The 27,841-nt window shown below is 44.7% G+C and overlaps 1 protein-coding gene across 2 annotated transcripts in view; it reads right to left on the bottom strand.

The window, feature by feature from the left end:
* Positions 1 to 27,841, bottom strand: part of tmtc2b (transmembrane O-mannosyltransferase targeting cadherins 2b) — an 83,641-nt gene that overhangs the window by 42,992 nt on the left and 12,808 nt on the right. For both annotated transcript variants that reach the window (XM_079270949.1, XM_079270950.1), the window contains exon 2: positions 3,175 to 3,751. In XM_079270949.1, coding sequence (XP_079127075.1) covers positions 3,175 to 3,751 — 577 coding nt within the window. The remainder of the gene's footprint in view (positions 1 to 3,174; positions 3,752 to 27,841) is intronic.

Here is a 27,841-nt window from a genome sequence, read left to right as displayed (position 1 = left end):
AATCTATTGTATAATTGAAGTTGACATGCATTTGTCTAATCCTTTATATTACCCGGAGACTATTCAATTTGATGAATGGAAGAATTGGATCCATGTCAGCTCTGGAGGTGGCATCACACAGACAAAAGCCTGCAAGTAGCGAGACACACGCACAGTACGCAAACAAATTACAGTCCATTCACAGCGGCAATATATTCTGACCGAATACAGCATGTAACCTTTGATTTTGCTCTTTAAAAGCTATCATTTCCTGGGTTTATTTTTGCATATGATTAATTGTACCGAGTGCTTCTCCTGTTCCAAGATCCATGATGCAACATATGACCAATAAATCCAGATCATATCCATGCATTACCTCTTCCCTCAGATTTGCATGCAGAGAGCCTAAACTTAAAAGTCTTGATAAAATGAGTTATGAACCGACATGGAATTACAGTGACGCTCCCACTCTCGCCTGCCTACAACCTTCAAAACCGCACACAGAAGCCGTAATGACACAACGGGAGATTTGCAGCAGATATAAAACTGTAATGTAATTGACTGTGCGCCACGATCAGATAAGCAGGCCCCCATTTCACCATTTCCAACGTTAAATGTCAAACGGCTGCGGCTGAGTGGAGAGCTCGGTGATAAAAACGTAGCGCCGGCCCCCCCCACTGTGGCCCGTCAAGTCATGCAACAAGCCGGGCTCATTCGTCCGGCTGAACGATGGGTATTATGTACTCGAACAAAGGAAAGGCTGGACATGGCTTTCATGCGTCTCCCTCTTATGCCGCTTTCCCATTCATAAAAGACAGTTCGGGTGACCACGTTTGTCAGCACCCGATGGATCTCAAACCCCGAACTTAAGGGAGGGAACTGCAGGAATAACTCCCTCTGCTTATCATCAGTCAAAGTGACCGCCTCCCTCAACGGGGACAATAGGGGGACGAATGGGCACGCTGCCGATGAGGACTGTTCGCCGTGACGATGACAGATCAAGGTCTCGCCACTCATACATACGGACCTGTGATCACAGAGCACCATCACATCGCAAGAAAGCTCCCAAGTAAACATGACTGACGTGATGATGACAGTTTGTGCTGCCTTTTATGTCGTCTGTGGTGCGAGTAAATGACACGCTATGACAATTGTATAATATGGTGCCACATACGGCAGTCTCTCTTCCAGCTGCTTTACCGCCTTCTCTCCACAGAGAGAAAAACAGTTACCGGTAGCTGTTTTGCAGAGTGTTTCCAAAAGTGCCCGAGAAACCACGCAGTTCCATATTTTTCTTTGCAAAGTACAGAAACCCCCATTGTGAGTTTTCCTTTTCCTCTTTCGCTGGACTCTATCGAGTGTGTTAGTTTGAATGTGTCCAATTCACTTCAAACTTCTTGAACGCGATATTGGCTTTTTCCTTTTTCTTTAAGATTTAAGTGTGCAAATATAGATATTGGACGCTTGCAGTTTGCAGTGTTGGAAACATACCTGCAGCCTTCTACGTTGTGCTAAATTTCACATTGTGTTAAAGTAAAACTGACACATTCAGGGGTTTTGTGAAGGTTCACCTTCATACTTCTTTTTTTTGCAATGCATCCACATTAACAATTAAATCATCGATATTGTTCATCTGACAAATTACTTTGGAGGGACCAAATCTTTTCGCCGTAGCTCACAAGTCAACAAGAATTGAAAGGGTTTACTCAGTCAACGGTCTCTCCCTCTATACTCCCAGCTCCTGCCTTATCGAACAAACAGTTAAGACAAAGACTTTACTTATTATTGTTGACCAAACCTGCCAGCAACATTCCACATGCAACTTTCAAAAAATTCCTTGAAGAAACATTTCGACTTTTGAATCTTGCTTTCATGTAGTTTCTAGTTGCCTCACTTATTTTACTGAAACTGAACTCGCCAATTCAGTTAACCATGATGGCAAGCCATGAAAGAAAACTGTACGGCTTGCCCCGTGCCAGAAGTATAACTATCTTGCCAGTCCATTCCCCCCCCCCCCAAACTTTGTGGAATTTCGATCAAAATGTTGAAAAACTGTCAGCTATATGAGGCATCATCTCCCTCTGCCCTTTTGGCCCTGTTTCCTCTTTAGTCTAGCCATGCCTGACAAGCCATTACAAGGCCTGTCTGCCTGCAGCAATGGATGGGCCTAGCTCCAGAGGACACAGGGAGTCAGAAGAGGCTTGAATCAAGAGAGGACAGCGTGGAGAAGACCTCGCTCTTCATTTCCTCCCTATGCTGAGCAATGAAAGGGACGGAGTGGATTTGATCTTCAATTAAACCATTTTCTCTTTGTTTCCTTCTCCGTGTGTGTCCCTCTTGGTTTTAGCCTCTATTCTCTCCGACCCCCCCCCCCCCCCCCCCCCTCCCCCTCCTCAACCCCCTTGCCGCACAACAAAGTGTTGTTCTTTGCTGGGGCGTGCCGGATAGCCATTGGCTGCTCTGGAGCCCTTTTGTCACGTTGGTGCACATGTCTTGTTCGTTTTGATGGGTAGAGAGTGTGGATGTCATATTGACTAGACAGCAAACAGTAAATACTTGTGACAGGAGCTGTTGGGGGAACTTAATAGCTGAATGCTTCAAAAGCAATAACAAGATATAAAATGGCCATCACTTTTTGCCATCTCAGCTGGTTTTTGCTTTCTTTTGCAGTGTGTAATGTGAATATACGAGCAAATGTAGGCAAAGAAACACAAGCGTATACATGTGGGTTTGCATTTAGTCCTGAGGCTGAACGGATTAAGATTACGCATTTTTTAATTCAAGCAATGAACTCCCTCCTACCGACTGCTGTAATGAGTTTTCATGATGATAATGATCAATGAGATTCCTCTCAGATGACCTATATGCATGAATAAATACACATGGGCAGGGCTATAGAACAGCAGTAGTGTTTGTTCTCTCTGTTCTGGTCGCTTTCCTGTCTCAACATGTGTTTCCTTGCATTTAATGGGAAACACAATAATCTGACAGCTGTGCATACACTCGCAGATGTTTTTCAAATCATATTGTGATGAAAAGCAAACACATATAGTGCCCACATAGGCGCACACACACCTATATATACACAATTTTCCAATGCCGTTTGTCATATTCTTGCGAGTCAGAGGAGCGGCTGCAGGAAATGATAGAAGTGGAAAAAGCGGCACCACGGGGGGGCGAGAGCAAACTGTTTACCTTGTAGAGGAGCATGATGACCTGTCGCAGCTTGAGCTTGTGGAAAACGCAGACGTCGTACAGCGCCGACACAGCCAGGACGGTCACCCCGAGCTCCTTCCACAGCATGCTGCACGCAGCGCAGCCCAGGCTGCCCAGGAACCAGGCCACGAGTCGCCAGGGCCCGGCGTGGCCGCGCAGCTCGCAGTGACGCATGTAGCACAGCAGGGACAGCAAGAAGAACAGGGCGGCCCCTTCGTCGGCCCGGCCCACGACGCCGGCCACCGCCTCGGTGTGGATGGGGTGAGAGGCGAAAAGCAGGCCGGCGAGCAGGCTCCACAGGCCTCCTCCGAGCAGCAGGCGAGCCAGGGAGGTAAACAGGCCCGTCACGGCCCCGTGGAGGGCCACGTTAACCAGGTGGTAACCCCAGGGCTCCAGCCCACCCACAGCATGGTTGAGGCGGAAGGAGAGGGTGCAGAGGGGCCTGTAGGACTTGTGGCTGCCACTGTGTGTGAGTAAGGTGCCCCAAAAGTCATCGAAGAAGATATTTGTCCAAGGGGTCTCTGGAAGCAGATCCTGATTGGTCTTGATTGCACGACTGGAAAGAGAAGAAAAAAAGAAAACCGGTTAGAAAAGGAATCTTGGATACTTTGCTCAATTTATGTCAATTAAATTAGCGTCACACTGCTTCGCTGCCTGGCCACCACCGGCCTGCCACATTTAATGAAATGCTCCGTGTGAATACAGTGTTTATGGGATACAGTATTTCCACTGGCAACGCACTGCTGGTTCCCCCGAGGAGGATGTATAGCTATTCTTCACCAGTGCGGACTAAGCACAAAATACTATATTTCTGCGAAATGAAACTCCGCATTTGCTCACAGCTTTACCCCCAGAGTGTGGTCATGTGGCATTCACTTACAGAGAATCAGGGGGCGAGCTTCAAGCTCTGGGCAGCTTTGCCACCGCAGCTGTTACAGCTCTTACAGCTGCGGAATCTGTGGGGCTTAAGCAAGAGCACCACACCCTGAGCCCCAAACAAAAACGGACACGCAATAAGGGGAACGCCATGTTGGCAAAATGCAGCTTGGAGAGAAGGTGACCTGTGGTGACAATCAAGCTCAGAGTCTGTCTGGGGACGAGGCAGCAGTGGTGCAAAACAGAGCTCTACGTCCATGGTTGAAAACATTTTAAACATGTGTACTACCAGGCTTTCTTGGCAGGCATGGCCACTAAGTAAGGGGCCAGTTTGACCTCCTCTGTGTCAGGGATGAACCTGCGTGACCGAACCTAATGCCGCTACATCAGCCACAAGCTGTGCGTGTCAGTGGCTGAGGGGGACGGACAACAGGGGTCAAGGGAGGGGCAAAAGAGAAGGCACGTTTCTCCCTACGGGAGTCCCTGAATGTTAAATGTTGTTCCCGTCTTATCCGCCACGATCTGAGGCGTCAGGCCGTTAAAGTGTGGGGGGGTTGATGATTTGAGGGCAACATAATGAGCCTCTGCAGAGACAATTGGCTACAGCAGCGCAGAGGTGTAATTAAAAGGACATGACACGTGATAAGAAGCCAAGTGCGCCAGATACTAATGTGTCCTCACGGCAGTCACAATTAACACACTCAATCAGTTCAAAGAGAGACGGGTGCAGAAAAGGTGGGAGGGAGTCACAGACAAGAAGGACAATCAGTATTTTTATCCGTGTATAAAATAACGTAAATGTGAGGAAAATGAAAAAAGACAAAACTTAAAAAGCAGCTAAGGGAAATAAATACTACCTGGCCTCGGGACGTTGGAAGAGGCATATAAATAATCAGCTGGGATATAATAGAAATGCCTTGGCTGTCAGCGCACAGATGATTTGGTTTCTCTGCAGGGTCTCTGGTCAGACTGACGGAGGCTCTAGCTCTCCACCAGCCCGGCTTATGACTCAGATATGCCGGCTTGTTTTCTCTGGCCCATTTGTCAAGTGAGATCTTCATTGCGCTGCAAGATGCTCACATAAGAGGCATTATGGTTCAATCTCAAAAGCCCTTTTGGAGACAAGTGCGCTCTTTTTCCACTGAGTGGTGGAGCCAGCGAGGGCAGATACATCATATGTTGCCTTCAAAACCACACAAGGCTTTTCTGGCAGCGAAACACAGACGAAAGCCAGTGCCACTCACTCACTCCAGGCCCTCTGCGTTTACAGCCGTGGCTCCCGAAGTCGCCGTGCACGAGGTTCACCTCTCAGATGGTCTCCTGCCTATATGTCACGCACTGGGGTTTGACAAGCAGAGAGTGGAGGGACGTATAAAAAGAGTGATAACTGCTCAGTTGAAAGGGAAACAACCACAACTGAATTAACACATTTGCATCCAATCTATGGCAAATCATTAATCCACTGCAGGGCTCGATCGCCGTCATCGGACCCAGCTGAGGGGCCAGGAGAGGTGGATTGAGTTTCTGCGGCTCAGGCCAGGGCCCATTTCTCAGCAGAGCCGGAGGCGAGGAGGACCTCTCTGTGGACTGCAAACCTTTTCCAGCCCGGGAGCACATTCCTCCCCCGACCGCGCGCCCGTACGCCGACTCCCTGGGGAGCGAGGGGAATCGTGTGGCCGCTAACAAGAGAGGAGCGCCTGGAAAACATCTACCTCTCGCTGCCGGCCTCTATTCCTCCACAACTCGTCTGGATCTCAATCTGTCACAATGTGGACTGAAACTGGGGGGTGGAATCACAAACTAAAGTGTTGCCCTCGTTTGAAATAATAAAAGTAAAGGCTTGTTTCCTTATGTAGATACCGTATGGAATATGCAAGGAGCATAATGCTAAGTTAGCCTTCTGTGCCTATGCATTACACTGTTGCCACTGATTGGAATAACTGTGGTGGACCCAGAGATCTTAGACATGTGTACAGAGAAAACAAAGGCAACATGGTGTCTGTTGCTCCTATCAAAGGCCTGACTCAGTCTCCTCATAGCTTCACAAAACAGATCACTTTTACTCGAACACCTCTTCAGAAAGCAAGCACACTGACAACCTCCAATTGCTCCTACTGTTTTTACTGTCACGTGTAAATTCTCTGTTCGGGATAAAATTATAATATTTTTTGATTCAAAACATTGCCATGCCTCGCTTTAAAAAAAAGCCTTGCTTTTAAATTCAGTATTTGCATAAATGAGCCTCTAATGAGGGACAATTGCTCAAGCACAGCTGTCGACCGTGTCATAAAGCCAGAGTAAAACAATTTCCTGAATGGGCGTACCTTGAACCCTTTTTGCGGAGTTCAAAAGCATTTCCATGAAAAATGCTCCGTGCTACCTCCTTATCTCCTTAGATGAGGAATAATCACGTGAGCGCTAACCTCTTCACCTCCTGGAGCAGCTTCATGTATAATGTGAATGCACCAGCAGGGTGGAGAGAAACGCAAAGACGATCCCACGGAAAAGAAGAGGCGATCTAAAATTGGAGATTGATCGGCGTCCATGCGGCGGGTGCACACACGCAGGAGATGAGACGGGATATTAGAACGGAGATTGAAAACCGAGGACGTTGTCTTCAGGATTCCACCCTATACTACTCCATCAATTTGAGACGAGGCTGTGAGTGAAATGGACCCATGAGCAGAATAACACATTTCAGAAATCCTTCCAAAAGAATAGGCAAACTATTCTCAACAAAGAATGCACATGCTGGGGGCGTCTATCCGCAAATCACACAGTGGTAGGAGACTAACTTGTTATGGATATTGAAACGCTGAGGAGAAAGTCAGCCCTTTAAAACACACACGCCATATGAAGATTTCCATTTGTGACAGCGTATGAAAAGAAAATCAACTCTGGTGGGAGTTTGGGAGAAAGTGATCGAAGGTCTGCCAACTATGTGTCATCGCCCGGCTTCAATATCTGAAAGAGGCACAGTAGTATTTTTAGACTGCCCACAGAGACACCAGGGTAGTCCGCTCAGTGTTTCCGGCAAGCTCTTTTGTCTAATGCTTCTTCCCATGGGCATGCTAGCCGACCATTAATGGCATACCTCCACCGCACTTATGTGGTACCTAATAAAGAAAAAAAAGGTTTTTCCTATGCCGAAGAGCATTTATTCAATCGGTTTTCTTTACTGAAAAGTTTCACAACTAAGGAAATACGGTTAAAATAACAGCTCATTTAACAAAGAATTGTCTTTTCAGGAAATGAAAGCTAAATAATTCTGCTGTGATTACTTGTGTTCAACTCAACTCTCAATAAGCTCATTTTAAAACATAAATGATTAATGCAGAGGGTTAATGATTAATGCACAATGATGGGTTGATAATTTGTCAAACGAGAGAAAACGAAACATGACTATTTTGGGGTGTTGTTACTAATAGCCTGCTAAAGCTGGGGGAGATGGATGAGTCCCACCAGCCAACGTCAATGGACGCCAAGCAAGATCAAATGTAAGCAAGCGTTGAAGACTAGCTCAGCCAGGGAGGAAAGAAAAGCACCCGGGTCCCATTCAACGTGGAGAAAAAGTCCAAATTATTTTTAGGCTTGTGTTCAAAACTACCCGTTTCTGCATTTTCCGGCTAAATGTGATTAATAACTCCAGTAGCACAGAGTCCCTGCATGTTTTGACATCCTAGCTTGAACGAGAGGGTAAGCAGTGAATGAAAGATGAGGGAGGCTTGAGAGGACAAAGAGAGAGAGAGTGGTTGTGGGGTCGCTCACTGTAGCCAACACACCACCACTGAGGCCGCCGTCAAATCCCTATTGTCAAGAATGAATTGCTGCTTTCCTCCTTTTGACATGTGATTAGTAAGCCTATAATAAAAAGTCCCAATGAAATACAACGGCCGCAAGGAAGCGTCGGAGAGCCTATTTTGTTTTTACGATTTACAATTTGAATTTGTTCGGCAGAGGAAATATCTCATGCTATAACTGAATTTACTGACCTTAATATAACTTGTTCTGCAAATGTCTGAGTGAGAAATATAACATTTATACTTTTTTTCCTGTCAAACTAACCAATATCATATAAATTTACAGTACAAGGAAAACAAATCAAGCTGTCCTCTTCGCCTTTCCTTCGAGCAAATGAAGCGGAGGCTGTTACAATATTATCCCCGGCTGTGTGACGCCTCCACTCCATCACTGTAATTGATGAAAGGCAGCAGAGTAAAGACGGATGAGCTCGTTGTGATGGACAATCAGGGTAAAGGTCATTAATTAATTGTGGATCTACACTGAATTTACTCTGTTCTCCTAATGGACCAATTATTCCCTTCAATATTCTTCAAAATCTTTTTGTCATTGCTGCATTATATACAGATCCTTTGTGTGTGTGCGCAGGTTTTCCTCTACCTGCTTCTTTTAAATTAGGATCTTTATACAGTATGATGTGGTGTAATGTGGTGAGGCGTAACTGCCAATCTTGAGACGTCAAACATTTCGAAAACAAAGCAGGATCTCTGAAAACAAAATGGAGTTTCAGAGACTTTGTTTCCTGCATTCTTCCGACTTTTACAAAAGGAAAATACTAAAACAATAAGTAGACTGTACACTTTGTTAAACATGCCTAGTTGTGTATGGGTGCACCTTTTCTTTCAGGTTGTAACTCATCCATTCAATCAAGATAAAAACACTTCCTTACCAAAAAAAACATTTTTTTGTAAAAGTGTTTTTTATCATATTGCAAACCTGCTGCCACATAAAATGCACAACAAGGGATCTCACTAAAGACTCGAAAGAGTAAAAAAAAGGATCAAAGTGCTTCGTTCAGAGTGCAACATGCAACACCGTGTCCAATTCATCCAGCGGCGTTCCCTAACTAAGTGGAATAAGTCTTCCCCTCTGGGAGGGTATTTGCATTGCTCCACTGGCACAGTCATACACACTCGCTCCATTTCAAGGCACAGTAGACAAGCAAACACTGCGACACTGAGACTCGGAGTCTGGAGCGGGGCAGGCCCGTCCAGCACCGCGGTGTGCATTAGCTCGGTGAATGCCCGTGCCTGCTGTCCAGCATTCCTGATCAGCCTTTTGTGCGGCGCGGGATGGGCACAGTAGGGCACGACCTGAATGCTGATCCCCGAGAGCTAACCAGCCAGCCGGCGAACCAACCAACCAGCGAGCCACACTTCTATCCAGCCAACCCCCGGGCTGGCAGAGCAGGAATCCTGGCAGCCCGGCATTGAATCGCACGGTGTAAAGTTGCCAGGGGCACGAATGAGTCCTGCTCAAAACCTCTGATGTCCAGCAAAAAGGCCTTCGGGCCACTGCTCTCTTTGATGGAGCTGTCTGGAAGTATGTTTCCATTACTTCCTGACCAACCAGACATCAAAACAACTCACCAACACTGAAATAACAAGGATACAAAAATCCCAAACTATATTTCAACAATGTTATTGCGGCTCCCCATGTTAAAGCAAACTTTGAGAAAAGCCTGTTGATCACTGTCTAAACCAGGAGTGTTGTGAGCAAATCACCTAAATGTCGAAGTGTAAAGTTGTGTGATGTTTATGGGCCATTCCAGGTGTAAGAGCCAATTCCAGGAGCTGCATGTGCACCGCAGGGTGATACACTCCGATTATTGTATCCAGTAAATCTGTCAGCATGTGCAGGGCTGCTGGTCACTCCTGTAGGCCTCTCTCACACACAAACACACACACACACACACACACACACACACACACACACACACACACACAATTCTCAACTCTACGCCTCGTAGATACTGTGAATACTTTTAAGAACCAGCTCAAAACCCACCTTTTTAGGCTGGCGTTTGAGTAAAAAGTAAGCCCATGTCCTAGACCTGCTCTTAAAATATGTTTTACATTTTTATTTTATTTTTTATTATTTTTCATTTTATTTTTTATTTTTGTCTGTGTATATAATTTATTGACCCTAGGGTCACATTGTGTTTTTTATGCTTTTAAATGTCTGCTCTGTTTGGCACTTTGTGATATTATGTCTGTGAAAAGCGCTCTATAAATAAAATTCATTCATTCATTCAATTCCTAATAAGCTAAAAATGCTATTAAATAAGGATGAAAAGTAATCGCTTGAGAACGCTTTATTACAATAACATAGCACTACATTTCTTACAAACTTAAATATTCTTAACTGTTTACTACTTGTTGAATTTCTCAAAATGGTCAAATAATGGTCACCAAATTGATTGATTTCATTTCTCAGCGTCTTTTTATCCGCTTAAACACTTAAGTGGAAAATGTAACCACACAGGTTCTTATTAAATGAACGTCACAGCTCAACAAGAATGAAGAACGAGGTCTTTGTTCTCCAGCTAGTTGTACCTCCCGTGTTTCCCCGCAGCCTGACCCATGGCTAATGCCGCGGCGGTCACCCAGGCTCTGCTCGGAGGGGGCCACTCCACAGCACTCCTCCTCACAACAGGAGGGCTTTTGTCACGCTCTGACCTTTTCATCCATGTGGTAATAAAAGTGTTTGATTTGTTCCTCCTCTCCTGTTTAGAGTGCTTCTCTTCCACATGGAGTGGGAGATCAATGCAGGGGGAGGCCAGCCTTCCTGGGCTTATGGCCATGTAGCACGCAAGACCCATCCGGCCTGACCGACCACTGGGCCGTTTAAGTGTTCGGATTTGGGCTCGGGAGATGTTGACCCACAGAGCGCTTCAGCGAGACCCTCGCCAGATACACAGGACCAGCAGAGTGGGATGGAAACATCTTTTTCGCGAGCCAGAGCTCAACGAATGAGCGAACAGGATCGCCCGGCCAACATTTTGCCGTCCTTCTTCCCAAACCTTTCTGCATGGAGGGGCTTTACGAGGCACAGCAGCCCTGAAGGATGAGCCTGAATCATGGCAAGTCAACGCAGAGGCCTCCGCTCACTGATGTTTATTGCATGGTGGTGGGGGCTTAAGTGCAGGAAGAGCCTTTGAGAATACCAGTGGTGCAGAAAGGAGAAGACATCTTTAGTGGCCCGACCATCTTATATCTGCAGCATTTGAAACAGCTGTGTGTCGTCCCAGTTCTCCTCACAGCTTTGGAGGCTCTTCTGTTTAAATATGAAGATGCTGCTGGAGTGCAGGAGGACTCCGGGAGCTGGTCTTCCTGCAGGCGGTGCGATTAAAGGCTATTTTCTAGAAGCCCTGTGCAATCAATCAAAGAAACAAGTACGAGAGCTACAGGCACTAACGGCACAGGAGAGAGGCAGATGGAGACCAGGAGAAAGAGATCAATTGATTACTTTGCTCAGATCCTCCCGCAATTAGCAACATCTCAACCTCTAATGCAGGCTCATTGTTGCTTCTCTCTGCTCACCAGAAGGCAGCAACCCCAACACAGCATGAAAGCTCCCTTGGATGAATTGGGACACGCGCGCATACACAAAGAATCATTACATTAATGAACGGCAGCGTTGAAGGATGCAGCTCTGAGTGATCTCATTAGATGCTATCACAACAGGCCAGTGTTCTCACACGGCTCTCAGTCCGGGCTTTTTTTTTTTTTTCTTCTTCTTCGTTCTCCCATTCGGGCTCCAGTTCCAGGTCCTAATTGAAGGCACATGTAGTCTGCTCACACAGAGATCGAGGGCCCCCATCGACAGCCACGTGGGTGTGTGGTGGTCGACAGTGGAAGGACGGGAGGGGGGGGGGGGGGGTCGGTGCTCCCTCTGGGATCAGCGAGGTTTTTCCGTGACAGACTGGACTGATGCACCTCCGATAGCTGATATTTCTGCCTCATTACCGTTTGCTTGATCTCAGATAGTCAAGCCAATGTGAGCTGGTACACAGGGAGGAAATCAAGCTAAGGCGCGATGTTAATCAGGCATTTATTTTAGCTTAAACTGGAACCGGAAAACAAGGCTTTTAGGGGGTTGATGCTTATATGTTACGAAATGAGATGAAAGATCATCTTTACTTTAGAATAGCCCTTGGAAAACAGTGTTTAAATGTGCAACTGAAAAAGTTGAACTTTGAACAGACAAACCAAATAAAGGGAGAGTAACAATGAGCCTACTTTTAAAGTGAAAGAACCTTAAATATCCTTGCGTGAGACACTGACTTGTAAACCTATAAACATGTCCGAGAGGAACCCAAATAGCCTCTTACGTGTTTTTAAATGCCTCGTCTTCCACATGGTGTCAATTTATATTTTTGCAAAGGAGCTCATTTACGCATGTGAAAGTTTATGGCAGCCACATCACACAAAACCGCACCTCCTCTGTAACCAGTGCCTGTGCTCTTTACACACTCTGGATTTGCTCGCCTAGTTTTCCATTTAGAAAGTGTAGAATCTCTGAAATACATGAATCAACACACGTAAACACAGAAGTTGATTCCATCTGTTCGAATAATTACCAGAGAGCTTTTTAAGTGCTCGCTATCTTCACAAACACAGCCCCCTCTTTTACGTCACGCAAACTCTTTGCCCTCCATTTTAGACGAGTGCAAAACTGTTCAACCCAACTGCAACATATACGGTATGAACAGAATATTCAAGTATTCAGCAAAGTCAACTGATGACAAAGGGAAGGAAAAATTACACCAATCTGAAACAATTGGGTACAAATGAGTCATTTCACTCAGCTCGTATTGCATCCATGCGTCTTTGTGCCCTGAAATGGACAAAAATGGAAAACCTGCTGTATTAACAGTTATGTTTCCTCCTGTGTCTTCATGTCGTCTCTCTATTGTATTCTCAGCCACGTCACTGCACCACAAAAGACTTCCCCCGAGCTAATCTCTGACTGTTATTGACTCAGAGACGGACGCAATTTCCTTCAGTTCCCATTGTGGAGCTGAATTGAATTCCGAACTAATACACAACATGTACCGCAACAGTCAGCACTATTGGATTTGCCACATTGTACAACATACACAATGCAAGAAATCAAATAATAACAACGTTCAGATGAACTGTATATATGTTGATGAGGCCGTAGCATCAGCTTTGAATTACTGTGGGATGAGGCGAACAGAATCAATTGGATAAAGTGGGCGGCGATCGATGTGCTTTGGTTCGAGTCTGAGAACAGGTATCACACAACAGCAGCAATCCATAGTTTCTGGGTCCTGAGGGCAGTCCTGGTTGTTAAACAGACAGCTGCTTGTTTTCTCGTTCCTAACTGGCCGGCCTAAATGATCACGGTCATGTGACTCCAGAGGGAGAGCAGCTCAATTTCAATATTTCCCTGAGAGGCTGGTGTTGAAGGTGAGAAACAGTCCCAGGTGATGATACTGAGCGCATGTTGACATTTCAAATTTAGCCGGTGCTGTGAGTAGCAAAAACATTGTTTAAAATTCCTGCTATGAATGTGGAAGCATGGGCAGCACACTGGGCCTCAGAGGCTTTGAAGCTCGTATTTTTTTGATGAGGGGTTGTAAAAGTTTGGCACGGCTGAGATCTGATGTTACAGAGATTTAGTGGCAATAAAATGATGCTCAGTAAAGACAGTTGAAAATTTTACACGGGTCAGATAGATATCATGAAAAGAATCCAAGCCGGCTCTGCAGATGGAAACTTTTCAACCCAGCGATACCTCAAACACTTGGACTGAAATAACTATTTTAAATACTACAGGCAGTACGCTGACCTGAATGAGTGAAACAGGGGGAAAAAATTATAATTCAAGGCCTCTGGTAAGGCTACCCAAGAGGTAGCGGTTTCCCTTTGATGTTTCCCCAAACTGTATTCTGGTTAGCAGCAAAACAACAAAGGACCATGTGGTGCAGAGGACTTATTACTCGAGCGGACCGGCATTAACAACGGAACGTTACGCTTCGGTCTTGCAGGTCTGTGAACGCAGCAAAGCAGCACTAACAAATCAATGCCATCCGTCTGGTAAACCAGAGCCGAGTGAATTCATGAGGTATATCAAATGACATCCCTTTTATAGTTTAAAATGGTTACAATGAAATCCTAGTCAAAGAAGGATGGGGATTTCATTAAATTTGCATCATTACCATCCGACATGCCCCATGTTAATAAAGTGTCAGGGTGGTACCATCACCGCGGGCCTTGACAGAAGTTTTCTAAATTAGCGAGGCCTCCAGTATAATGAAAGGAAGAAGAAAGAAACCTCACTGACATGTGTGTCAAACATCAAAAAGCTCCACTCTACAGATAAAAAGGAAACTTAATAAGCCTCGCATATAAAGATTTATTGATGCAAAGTCAGACCCGTTGGTGGACGTGGAGACAGACGGACATATATTAAGTTTTTAGTGTGCTATCCAGACTTCTGACGCCTGTTTTTTTTGGCTCTGTAATTCGGTCAAGTATGATAAATATGTCTACAGGTCTGATCAAAATAGCCCTTTCTGGGATCCATGTGGTCTGTGATGGAGGCAACTCAACCGTTGGGGACTCCTGGGACCGAGGTCTGCTCTGTATTGCTGAGTTCACTGCCATTAAAACCATACATGAGGCTTTAATTCACTAATAACACTGTACGTAAACACCTCATATAGGAAAAATGTTAATTAATTAACTCCTTAAAGCAAGGATCTCGTTTTATTTTCTCTAACAATAGGGAAATAGGGAAAGAATGCAAGGATCCCCCCCCCCCTAATTAATTGATCTACATCATCAGCTCAATACACTGCAGCGAATCCTCCTGAGCAACATGAAATCAAAAAAAACCTTTCTCGGTCTTTACTTAGGCACATTCACACTGACAGACTTGCATTCATTGCATTTCTGGAATACTTGTTGGTGGCATATTGTAGGTGGAGTGAACAAAGCGGAGGCAGTGGACGCTGAGGCACCGGGCCCCCGGATAGGAGGACAAAGGCAGAGCTCAGGCTAAGTGAAAAGGGCCCTGACAAAAGGCTGAGAAGAAGAGTGCTTTATGGGCCGGCTGGAGGGAGAGGACGCGGAGCCGGGGGCCTGTGCCCACGCACCGAGGCCGTGGGTCTTGGTGAGCCGCTGGAGCACGACCATGTGTGGTCCATTATGGCAACCAGCAAGCACCACGCCTCCCTCAATGGGAAGACGGATGCCCCCTCGCTGATTGCCCCCAAAACCTGGTAAAAAAAAGGCTCCAGGAACAAAAGGCGCCGAGAGAGCCATTGAAAAAGGTCGCAGGAGCATGCCTGGATGGGTTTACTCGTCTTCAGGGGAGGACAATGGAGCTGACAGGTGCTGGAGGAAGACAGACAAGAGGACGGAGCACAGAGAAAGGAGACTGGTGGGTTTGAGTGTGGTGGTGGATGAAGGGGAGACACTGGCTTCCTGTGGAGAGCACAACGAGCATTTATGTCCTACATCTTGAGTTGGCTTGTTTATTGACGGAGCGAACAATGGAAGCTTGCCGAGTAAACGTGCCGATGTTGAATTGGTAAACAGCTAGAGACCGAAACGTCAGCGGAACCATCTACTGTTTGTGCTCATCTGCTTATCACGACGCCTGATCCCTGACCAGCCTCGCAGTCATTTTAACAAACTTGCCAATATTTTCAGGCTCAGGCACTCAAGCAGAAGTCCTTGTCATAACACAGGGGAAAAAAGCCGTGACTCATCCTTCCCGTTTGTTCATTTGTCTTCATCCGATGCAAATGCCGCAGCCCTCGGGAGCAGGAAACAGATGGAGCCGTGTCCTTCATCAGATCAAAAAAAAAAGCCAGGGAGGCAGTTCAGGTCCTCCGGGGCCTTGTCTGAAGCCTCTACAAACACGCATCCTCCTTCTGCGTCAGCCGACTTTTGCGTCTTTTCCAGGTCAGCCGCCAAAAGGGAGCGGGGGAGCAGGCGGTGACTTTTCTCAGGAAACCTTTCCTTAAGGAATTGGGGTCAGTGGCTGTGCTTCCGCTGACCTCCCGAGAGAAAGGAAGGGAGAACGGGAGGGCACTTACGTCATTCCCTGTACTCCTCCCGCCCCCGTCTTCGGTGACCAGGTCCCTTATACAAGAGGCTTTAGAGCTGCATTATCCGCTGCCAACAGCAGATGAGAAGGAGGACGGTTCAGAGAGCTGCCGCTCATCAGACACCACGATCCCCGTCCTGGATGTCCAGCAGGCCATATCTCACAACTGTCACTGCATATCCGTCAGCGCCGAGCACGTACGGCACATAAACACGCACGTTTCGCACGGCACTCTGCAGCTCGTTACAGCCTGTGATGGATTCCTGGGAGCGGCCGCGATGTGCTCGAGAAGCTCAACAGTGCTCTTGTTTCCACGCAACGGGCCATGTTTAGAAATCAGCTCAGATAAGGTTGAATGAGCTGCAACACAGAATATGCTTTTCGGACAGAGTGGCGTGTCTCACTGTTGTGAAATATGATGGTTAATGTTACGCAGCTGTAAAAGCAAGATTTGTATAGGGTGGGGGGTGGGGGGGGGGGGTAATCCCGGCTGGTCCCGTGGTAGCTTTTATGTGATCAAATTAACAAGTCAGTCTAACCGTGCGATCACACGGTGACTAACAAGATCAACAAGTCACCAGAGGGCCATTTATTACTTACAGAGAGCCGAGAGAGGAGCCAAACTGAAGCTTGCGCGAGAAGCCTGGCAGGCTGAGAAAAGACGCCACGTCGGAACCTTTCAAGGACATCGGCCATTAGCAAACAGATTTTCATGCTCTCCTTGTTTTAAAAAGGTGGGTTCATATTATATTTGAGGACGTTTACGCACTGTTGCTAGCTAGTTTCTTCAAGTCTGTTTATCGTTCGTCTTACAGACAAGGACACAACTACACATACAGATTTAGGCTCTGCTTAAAGGAGGTATTTAAACAGTGTTTTACAATATCTCAGGGAAACTTCCAAGAGGAGTCTAATCGTCAAGAATATGAGTTGGAAAAGCGGGGATGTCTTATCATCAAAAATCGTTTTATATTCTGGCCAGTATGATAACACAGGGTGTCCCCACATCCATGCTGCCGGACCAGCTCCACCCTCAGAAGAGAGCAACCCCATCTGGCTCACATTGTGAACATTGGTGGTGAGAGCTGATGAGACTATCATTAGAACATCTGTAAAGGAAACATCTCTGTGACAGTTGAGTGGCTTTGCCTGTTAAATGGTTTGGTCAACCAGTGAAACGCCTCTGATGGGCGGGGCTGATTTTTCCAAGACTCCTGGACACGCAGAGACAACGGTTGGTTAGCAAACAAAGAGGCAGCAAAGAGGCATTGTGCAACATCGCGATGGGTGTGACCACCCAGGTCCAGCATCTGGGATCGAGTCTGGAAATGAGTCAAACACCAGCGCTGTGCAACACAAAGACTAACAACCACATGTTCTTCCTGTCACGCAACAATCAAAGCTCTTCCTTCTAAGATAAATATCGGCAAACAAAGAATATCACACGCTCTTTTCATCGCCGGGCCAAATGTGGCGAAGGAAACAATCGTTTTACAGAATGTGCAAACATAAAGGCTAATTTCCGAACGTCTAGGGAAGTCTGAGGTGGATCCATAACGCGATCACTGCCACGAAGCTTTTACTCTATCTGCTTCCAGCCACCCCGGCGTGCAAACCTTCACTGCGGAAAATCCCTCGGCTTATTTCTCTCCGGACTGAATTATCCTGAGATATACGCCGTATCACACCATCAAGACAGGAACACATGAAACAGAGCCAGCTATGATGAAACCCTTCACCCGAAGAGAAGGTGATAAGTTCATCCTCGTTCAGCCTTCTCCACTCACCGCCACTCCACTCCCACCTCGCCGCCAGATAAAGACACGACGTCCAGATATAAACTGAAGGGGAGGAGATCAAAGATGTTTGGAGTTGAGCCGGGCCAGAAATACCATTCGGAGGTGAAAAAAGTTGCTCTCCAAGCATTTGTCCAGGTACCAAACTGTCATTTCTGGTATGTGCTACTGAATGCGACTGGCTGGGACGCCCTTCGCAAAGTCGTATTTTTCATCTCGCGACACCCCCAGCTATATTTCAGGCACAACCCTCAGGCATATGCAGTATATTAATAAATCAAAGACAAAAAAAATCATCCAGACTGCGGCTTTTGGATGTTTTTCCTACACACTGGGGAGTAATTTGTTATCGCAGGTGGCCCCTTACAAGCCCAGTGTTCCTTCTCACGTCTCCCAAATAAAGAAAACAAAAGGCCCTCAGATTGGAAATGCAGCACTTTCTTTCTTTGCTCTGCACAGAAAGCATTAAATAGAAAAAGTGAAGTTTTGGATGATTAAGGAATAAAAAAAATGTAATTAAATGTTCCTGATTTTTGGGCTTGTGTTGTTGCAGACACGTTGCATAAGTAAATACGCAGATTTGTCTATTTTTTCCATAATCCCTTTTGTTGCCCAGAGGAAGGGATTTGTGGGGGAAGCCTGAGGGGGGAGGATGGCTTCAGTCTGTGACCATCTACAGTAGTGTGGAGAGAGAAGCTAGGATGCTTCAACCAGACAAGCAGGAGAGAAGCCTCCCTGACTCGCTCCCCCTCCCCCACCAACACACACTCACACATGCACGTATATTCCCTCAGACGGACCAGGAACACACCATAATGGCACAATGACCTACAAACCACAACCGCACAGGAATTATTCACAAGCTTTTCAATCAGATTGCATTAAAAGTCAGCTGCAGCAGCAAAGCAGGGGAGGAGAGGGGGGGGGGGGGGGGGGGGTCATGCTAAACAATGCTGCTTTGTTTCCAAAATACTGTATATTGGTAATCCAGTGGAGGGAGTACAACACAGATACTAATATAAATCAATAAAAAGGGGAAACAGAAAAGTTGTAGCAGCAAAAAAAAAAAAGTAGAAGACACATTAGCATTAATGGCAGATTACGTGATATTTTTCTGTTATCTTTTCTTCTGGCTGAGTAATTATCATAAAATTAGATCCTATTATGATAAGTATGATATAAGTAATTAACCTAACTAAACCCAATTAATACTGTGCAATGAGTGTAATTTGAGATAAGAACCTTCCTGAAAAACCCCTAAAAAACACAGTTGCACATAAAGCAGATGAATCCGTAGACTTTGAAGGCTAATGAAGAATAAAACGATTCATCATGACCAAGACATTTCCCAAAGCAGCAAATACAGCTGGAAGTAGAGCTAAACCTCTTGTCATGTTTCTCATATCCTTTCAAGATTTGTAATTCTAGAAACTTAATGAATTCAGCAAGAAAAACAAAAGAAAGAAAAATGTAAACAAGATGTTGCCCTGTGTCAAAAGGTAGAAACCAACATTTTCTGTCTTTTGTCTTTTAGTCGTGGACATGTAATGGAGAGAAAGGCAAGCACCTTTTCTAATGTTCAGTGAAGCTTTGAACCAAGTCTTAACACCAGTATGCACACATGCTCACCCACAATGATGCCATGCTAATGTTTAGCAGGTATAATGTTTACCATGTTCACCTTCTTAGTTTAGTGTGTTAGCATGCTAACGTTTGCTTATTAGCACAAAACACAAAGTATTTTGTGTATCGGACAAATTGAAATTTTGACGTGATGGATCGACCAACAATTGGCACGCCCACGTTGCTAGCAGATAAAATGACTTTGTAAACTCAGCTAGTTAAGCACTTCAAAAATATAGTTATATTATTGTGACTTTCATTAACAGTAAAAGGCAACGACAAGGGAACCTAGTCTGGTTGTAGCACATTACAATTGCAAGAAATTCAGCTTTATGTATGTTCGTAAAATTGCCATTAAAAGAAAAAAAAACTACAATGGATGGCTGCCAATAATATACAGGCTTCACTTATAGACCACTACTGCTTAATATCATGCAAATGATTTTCACAAAGCATATAATAAACCCATGTAACATAACCTGGAAGTGCAACTGGAAACAATTAACACTATTACAACTATTTTCATTCCAGTTGTTTAAATTGCGCCCCCATTTTATAAGTTCAAGATCATAAAACAAAGCAGCTTTTTCACAGGACAAGTCAGAGTGTGACATCATCATCCTAAAACCATTCAATAAACTGGGACGAACTCACAGCTTTTCTGAAACCGTTTGGTAATTTACAACCACAAACCACAGAGTATCTCAGGCTGCCAATCGCTGATACAAGGAAAGTGTTTAGAATTCCATTTCCTCTCGGTATGGAGAAAAGAGTAGCACTACCGGTATGAAATAAAGCAACTTACATGCAAACAGCCTAATTCCTCTTGTTCTCAGTGCTCTGATGGACCACCTGTTAGACTTGATGCTCATTAGGCTGGATACTGGGAGGCCGCCATGGGGCTTTTCTATCAAACAGTCAGACTCATCCTGGAGGAATCCGGCTGTTAAACGCACTCTCACTGGGAAATCACTCAGACAAGCTCATAAAAAGACAGACACACACACACACACACACACACACACACAGTCCCGAACAACATGCATTGCAGAATTTGAGCTGCGTTCCAATAAACGCAGAGGCAATCACTATCAACAGTCCTGAAAGACTCAAAGAATCATTATCCAGCGGGTTGGTATTTGATTTTCTCTTCAGGTGGCTCCAGTGTGGAAAGTTGCCAGTGATCTCGCCAGGGAGTAAGAAATAACGTCCTCCAGCACAAAACAGATGACGTCTTGTAGACATTTTGCGATCCCGTTCTTCTGATGGAGTACATGTTGTCAGTGTTTACTGGTTTCCAGCAGTAACTGTACGACTGTGTGGGAACATATCCATCAGACAGAAATCTATAAGCCAAAGACATAACTTCTAAAGATGTCAGTTGTTTTTTTACCACCATAAGTCATGCCTTACCCCACAAGATTTTAAAGACATTACCGTGTAAGAAAGAGCACATAGCCAAATAAAAAATAGCTGAGATAGCATCCCTCTGCAAGCCCCTTTGTCTTCTTTAATTACCCCTAATTCCTCTCACTAGAGCGAACAGATAATGCTTACCTCGCCTCAGGTATTTATAGGTGTTAAACAAGCACACGCTGTTTCTTTACATCGCCTGCTCTACCGTTTTCTATTCGTGTGACTCGTCTTGGGAGCTAGCATCGCCTCCACCAGGTCGTGTCTCCACTCCAAACTATTTTGAGTCTCGGGGTATCAGGTTACACTGTTTCACATGAACACAGGAAGTTTTTCCAAAGGTAATGAGAAGCTGTGGCAGCCCAGAAAAGTGCAAAGCGCACTCAGCGGGCCCCAGGGGCAGACAAAACAGCATTAAGTATTAAGGCTGCTTAAATGGAAAGAATTTCACTGTGTCAACCCAATTTCCTCATGAAGGAGCAAGGAAGCCATAATCTTAAGTGAATTACATGTTGACAGAAGGTGTGTTCAGCTTCTTACTAGTTCTGTGGCGATGACCAAAACAGTGAGGTGGCGATGAATTATATTGGCCTCGATTTGCAATCCTGTGACTCACAGTGGAAGATTAGTAATGAGGAAGAAATTTACAAGACTATTGTGTGAATGAATAAACTGCCAACCACCTAATGTAGTAGCTTATGATAGTCAAGAAAAGCAACACGATACACAAGATAAGGTGTTTGGGGATTTAGAAATGATTAGTCATCAGAAAATATACCGTCAGCTTTTTTGATGAATTATTAATTGTAATTTATGAAGTCAAATTGTCAAAAAAAACAAACTTTTTACAGATTCTCAGATTTGTCTCAGATGATTTGCAGCTTTTCTCAATTTCATATTGTTGTAAATTTAATAACTTTGGGGTTTGGACTTTAAGTTAGACAAAACTGAAATGTTGCCTTGGAGATAGGCGATTAATCAATTAAGAAAAGAAAATGATTAATTGCAGCCCTACAGCTATCTTAAAAAAGTGTTTATACCCAGTATAAATACTGTTAGCATGCTAAACCATCTTCACCATCTTAGCATGTTATCATGCTAACATTGTTTATTAGTAATATACACAAAGTACAGCTGAGGCTGCTCATGTCAGTAGTTTTGCTGGTATTTGTTCATAAACTAAAGTGTTAAAAAGATCATAAAGATGATGAAAAGTCAAAAACACTGAAAAGGTAAATAATGAAATTCAGACAAACTACAAAAAAGAATTAATAACCAACTAGTAAACACAGCTTTGTCCTTAAAAAACAGTCATAATGTGACATGAACACCGGCTCTTTGTGACGCAGTCTCACTACACTCAGCTCAGGTGCTCTCCAAATACTAGGCCATCGGTCCAATCAGCCTCAGAAGAGCTGCATGGGTTGGCGTGGGTTTGTGTTTACTTATCCGTGCATGAGCGTGAGACACACCTTCATCTCCAGCGTACCCCCGAAACAAATCAGCACCAGTGAGCCCTCAATTCACTGATGTGCTAAATTATGAGCGAACAAGGGACACAAGGGAGGCCAAAACGTGTTGAGGCGAAAGAGAGACAGAGACGGCTCATGTGAGACACAGCTGCATGCAGATGTGAGCAAAGCAGTGGGCTTTAATTACATCAACCTGCTAGCATGTCGGATCCCAGATAACAGAGTTCAGAGGAGGACGGGCCTTCTCAGAGGAGAGATTTACCGCCCTGTTTGACCTAGAAGAAGTCAGTGAATGAAGAGTGCAGTCAGGACTCATTTCAGACTCCTACCGAGTGAGCCGTATACAATCCAGAATTACGGTTCAGTCAAACATTTATGGCTACGTACTGCATACCCTAGTCCATCTCCCCTTTAGCTTTTGATTATTTATGGCTCAGCTGCAGAGCAATACATTTATCTTAAAAAATATTACAATCTTTTATTAGCCACGCTAGCGGTTTGGTTCGACGGATGGCAATGTTTCTTGGTCGTCTAGCTCAGTCTCCTATCGTTGCCCAAAAGTAGTGGATGCAATGGAGACCCCCCGCTCTCTGCCATGCCTGTTATGCCAGCGCCACAGAGTGCATTCCTGGAGCTTAGCAGGTATTCAAAATTCAAGTCACACCAACTGGGTTAAAACGCCACACCGTGCACACATTTAGCACAGCTCAACAGCCAAGGGTTCAGGCCAAACTCTTGCATCTTGTGGCAAAGAAACACACTATCAGCATTTTGGAGTGTCGACTGGAAGATGTGGCCGTCCAGAGGAGCCAGCAGGGGGGGAAAAGCTGCTCAACTCAAAAAAAAGTGAAGCCAAGAAGGTATTCGTGATGCCCTGTCATTCTTGTACGACACTTGGTGGTTTATGGTGACGGATGGTGGGAAGAGGGCTAAACACAAACGTCAGTGGTGTGAAGGCAGATATCATCCTCTCCACTGCACTCCCCATCACTTCTATTATCCCCAGGGACCGCTTTGAGGGCTGCAAGCATGGGACTTTCAGTGAGAGGCCGTCAGCAGCAGCAGCACTCGAGGTGTGCTCACAGGTTTTTTTTACGAGGTGCAAAGTGAGCTATTATTCCCTCCAACCCTTCAGCCGTCTTTCCTGAGGGCGAGGAATTCTCTCTAAACCCCAAAGAAAAATACATGTATATGGATTTTTATGACTCGAAAAGTGTACTTGCAATTGGCCTATCCCCTCTTTTGGCTGGGGACAAGCTAAGTTGGGAAGGCAATAGCCGCCAAATGCTGCACTGCATGGATTCTACACTGTAAATGCAAACAGATGGATGAAGCACTACAGCTGGATTCAAAGTCGGATCCACAACCCAGGAAGAAGAAACAGACTCACATCATCTCTGCAGTAGTGTCCTCCGATTGCATTATTCACGTTATACCAACAAATTATTTCGGCCTTGCCCCGAGCAAATGCCAGTATTTGGTGGGATTAATGGAGACCATTTCCCCCCCACACATCAGGCAGGTATTGTACGCTGCAATCAATCCCAAATCCCAAAGACGTGAGCTCATCCTTTTCCAAAAGAACAGAACTGTGGTTATTAATCTTTGCAACGTCTTCTAATATGGGATTTGAAACACGAAACGCAGCGTAAGTAAGTGAGTGACGTGTCGATTCCTTTGTAGTGGGACTATGGGATACCAAGAGCCTTTTATCTGGGATCCACATTGCATTTTATGTCCTTGATATCGCTTACAATGATAGCCAGTTAAAAAGAATCATTCTCTGCCTGCAGCGTGGAAAACCCACATGGTCAAACATATGGCCAGTAAAAACAAATGGCCTGTGTCACTTAGATATTTTTTTTTTTTTTCTAATAACATCACAAGAGTAGTGTGGCAAAATGGTTGGGGCCAAGGCCTGGATGAGAACAAAAGCCTGCGGCACCATTTCCACGACCTCATCATGTAGTATTGATCTCCCTGTGGGTCATGGACCTCTCCCCCCCCCCCCCCCCCCCCCCACCCATCCTTCCCTCCCCACGCAGCTACGCCTTAGAACTGTACTTGTCATCTCATTTCAGCAGGCCAGTCGGGGGTCTGAAACGAATCAATTACCAATGCTGGTTACCACCGGCCCCTGGTTGTGGGGCAAAACACTATGCTAACACTATGCACCAGCCGATACTGCTCTACGCTTGAGTCATTCAAACCCATGAAGCTCCACCAGTGCTGGCTGACAAAATACTTTTCACAGTTCATAATATCTGTGTAGTCAAAGCCAGATATAGATTACTTCTCTGTGCCATAGAATGCTGTCATTGTCCAAACGCCATTAAAAACACGTAAATGAGCCACACCGTTGCACTGGGTGACATGTTCCATCATCACCATTAGTGTCGACTCGGCACTGTAGTTTAGTGTCAATTACATGTACATCGTCCAGCTGCCGTTTACGCTCGCTAGAGCAGCACATATGCGCATTAATCCTCGACTGAAAGTAGTCACCAAAAAAGGCCATATTCACTCGTGTTTAGGTAACTTTTACTGAATGAGGTAAATAAAAGGGTATATTTGTGACCATGTGTGTTTAAGATGTACGTCTTCAGTAATAAAGAACAGACTTAAGGCTGAGTGCCACAGGGTTTTGATAAAAGGAGAGTATTTTCCTTATTCTTAAAACTACTATTATATCAGGGATATGACTATAAACGCTTACAAAGATAATGTGGATCATGTTTATGACTTCAATGGATGCGAAAGTAAGTAAGACATTAATGTGGATGCTTGGAATGTAACATGAAGAAGACATGCCTGATATTGCACATATTTTTGTTCAGTTTCAGTCTTTTTACAGAGCGAGCTGGGTTCAAAAAGCAGCAGGATAATTACTCTGCACTAAGTCAGCCACACGTGCAGTTCCTCACAATCAGACAGCATTCAGGGAAAAATCAGCAGGTGCTTTCTGTTCATTCTAAACCAGGCATAATCATTTCATGGTGTTCCGTAAAGGTAGCAGATGTTTTAGCTGTACCGAAACTATTGAGGTAAACACTGCTGAACACTGAGCTGGTGTTGTATTCAGCAAATACATCTCACAATTATCTGACGGGGCCTACTGTACACTGCAGAAGCTGGTCCCAAATAAACAGCCTTAAATCCTGCTCAAATAAACACAGCTCCAACAGCCATAAACACATCCGCAACGGAGCTAATAACCCAAACCGAAGCTGCTGACAATAATGAAAGTGCATGCTGTCCATCCTAGCAGACAAATACAGAATGAGGAAACTGTGTTTACTTCTGCTTTTTGGTCAACTGATGCTGGAGATATGCCAGGATGTTGGTCCATCGCACTGGATCCAGCTATGAATGATTTATATAAGAGTCAGTACATGTTGATTTGGCATTGTTGGATTGCCTCATTATCCTGCATCATTTGCAGTAAACACCGTAAGGCATCAGGTGTTATTTCATATTTTATTTTTCTGGGAATAAAGTGTGGTTGACCTTCAGAGTATTTGCTAATGAGGGCTTTAGCAATAGAGCATTTGTATTCCTTAAAAAAAAATAAAAGTGCAAGAAAATGAGGAAGGCCGCTCAACATTTTAATGTGCGATATAGGTGAAGGCGAGTGTTCCAGTAAAGCTGATGTTACTACACAAAGCTGGCAGGGAGAAGGACTCATAGGTCAGCCAAAGGTTGCACCGCACACAGCTAAACTTGCATCACAGTGGCTTTATTGGATCAACAAAGTCAAAGGTCCTAGCGGCTCTATATTTTACATCAGGGCCTTGTCATGCTGCATCCAGCGTTTTCACACAGAGTGTTCACTTAGTGTGCCGAGACTTATAACTCTGGACTCATCATGGCGCACGATATACAGCACCGCGATGTAGAAGGAGTAGAGAGCAGCTGCACCTTATTTTGTTGAAGTTTGTCCTCAACAACCGCACTGCATCACTCTGCAGACATGTGAGAATGTTTAGAGCTGAGCATATCCCCGGTAGACATCAAGTCAACGGCAAAAGCTTTATGAATATGCAAGTGACCTCTCGCTTCAAGGTTTAGAGCTGTCAGAAAGTGCAAAAGTGTTGAGGTGAAAACATTGTGCACGCACTCGTTGGGGGGAGAACTGGGTTTTATCTCTTGCTGCAACGCTGGAGATAAAACCAAGATCAATAAGATCAAGATGTTTGACCAGTTTTGATGCACTTTCATCTCTGTAATCTTTTTTTTCACAAATTCTCTGATCAAGATCAAATGCACATCGCATTCAAAGCTCTTCTTTTTATCTTTTGATAGCTTTCAGTTCAGTCATGAATCATCTAGTAACCATTATGTTTAACTTTTGCACAGTCTCGCATGCAGAAATAAAGGTACGGGCTTAAATTAGGTAAAGCTTAGCATCCTCTCGACAGGGGACTAAAAGGTTTAAATTCTTAATCTGGTTTTAGACTATAGGCTTGGTCTGCAGCAGCTGACTCCCTTGGGAGTCCACTGACGGTTACACAGAAAGCCTCCAAAATCAGACAAATCTGCAAGTAATTAAAACTTTTGGGAGAATCCTCTGTTTTATTAATTCATTATTCTAAATCTTTCAGGATGCAGCTGTTTGGGTGAGAAAAACATCCAGTATCCATCGGTTAAATTGTTTTAGGTACCTTTGCTAATAACAGTATTATCTGTCGGGTTGCCGTTTTTGATTGTTTTGCAGTTAAAAAGGACCCGCGGCTCTTCTTCAGCTCTGCTCAGGTTCCCCCTCACCGCCATTCATTCCCAGGCCAAGGATTCCCCTGCTCATAATGATTCAGGACATTTGAATGGAGACGTATTGGTTCGGTTGAACACTGGAAATGCAACACTGTGAAAAACATGACCACCGATGGCTTCCAAGATGTAATAAGCTATATTTCATGAAACAATTACCTCCATCGATCAGATACTGGACATGATGTGAGCTTTGCTGGTCTAAATGCCATGAGATCATTCATAATGATCATTATGTGATTATGGCAAAGCTACAATACTGTCCTTTCCAACAATATACTCAGTCAGACGGTGTATTGTAAAACTATTAGGCTTTGGTATTACGCAGTATGACTCTCAAGACACAAATCGGAATGATCGAGGAAGTGCTTTACAGCACATCATTTCCATTTCCAAAACAGACTTTTGACTAACTCCCAACAGGAGGCCTCGCCTTGTGTTGAGCAGGTTGTGGAAGCCAAGCATAGCTGAATCCCAGCAAACTAGTAACCGAAGCCAAACTTTGTCTTGAAATAAGTCAAAGGGTTTAACAATACTGGCACAACAGACAAAAAGCTAATTTCACTTATACCTTGTGCCAAAGAGCTTTCTCCCAAATGCAGCCAAACACTCTTCTATTGAACATTTATTTTGTAATGTCTATACTTTGCATGAAAAGTTCCACGAAGACCGTTTCTGTGCCTTTCTTCCAAAAAGTCAATTAGTCATTTTGTGTGCAGCTCAGATCATCTTGGGTGCATCTTATAAACAAGTCCTTTATTCTCCCACAGAAGTCAGATGCTCTGATTTCCAATGCTGCATCTCATATGCTGA

This window comes from Melanostigma gelatinosum, assembly GCF_949748355.1.
Source record: "Melanostigma gelatinosum genome assembly, chromosome: 1".
NCBI lineage: Eukaryota > Metazoa > Chordata > Actinopteri > Perciformes > Zoarcidae > Melanostigma > Melanostigma gelatinosum.
Note: the sequence above shows the minus strand (reverse complement) of the source record. Positions and strands in the feature narration are given on the sequence as shown.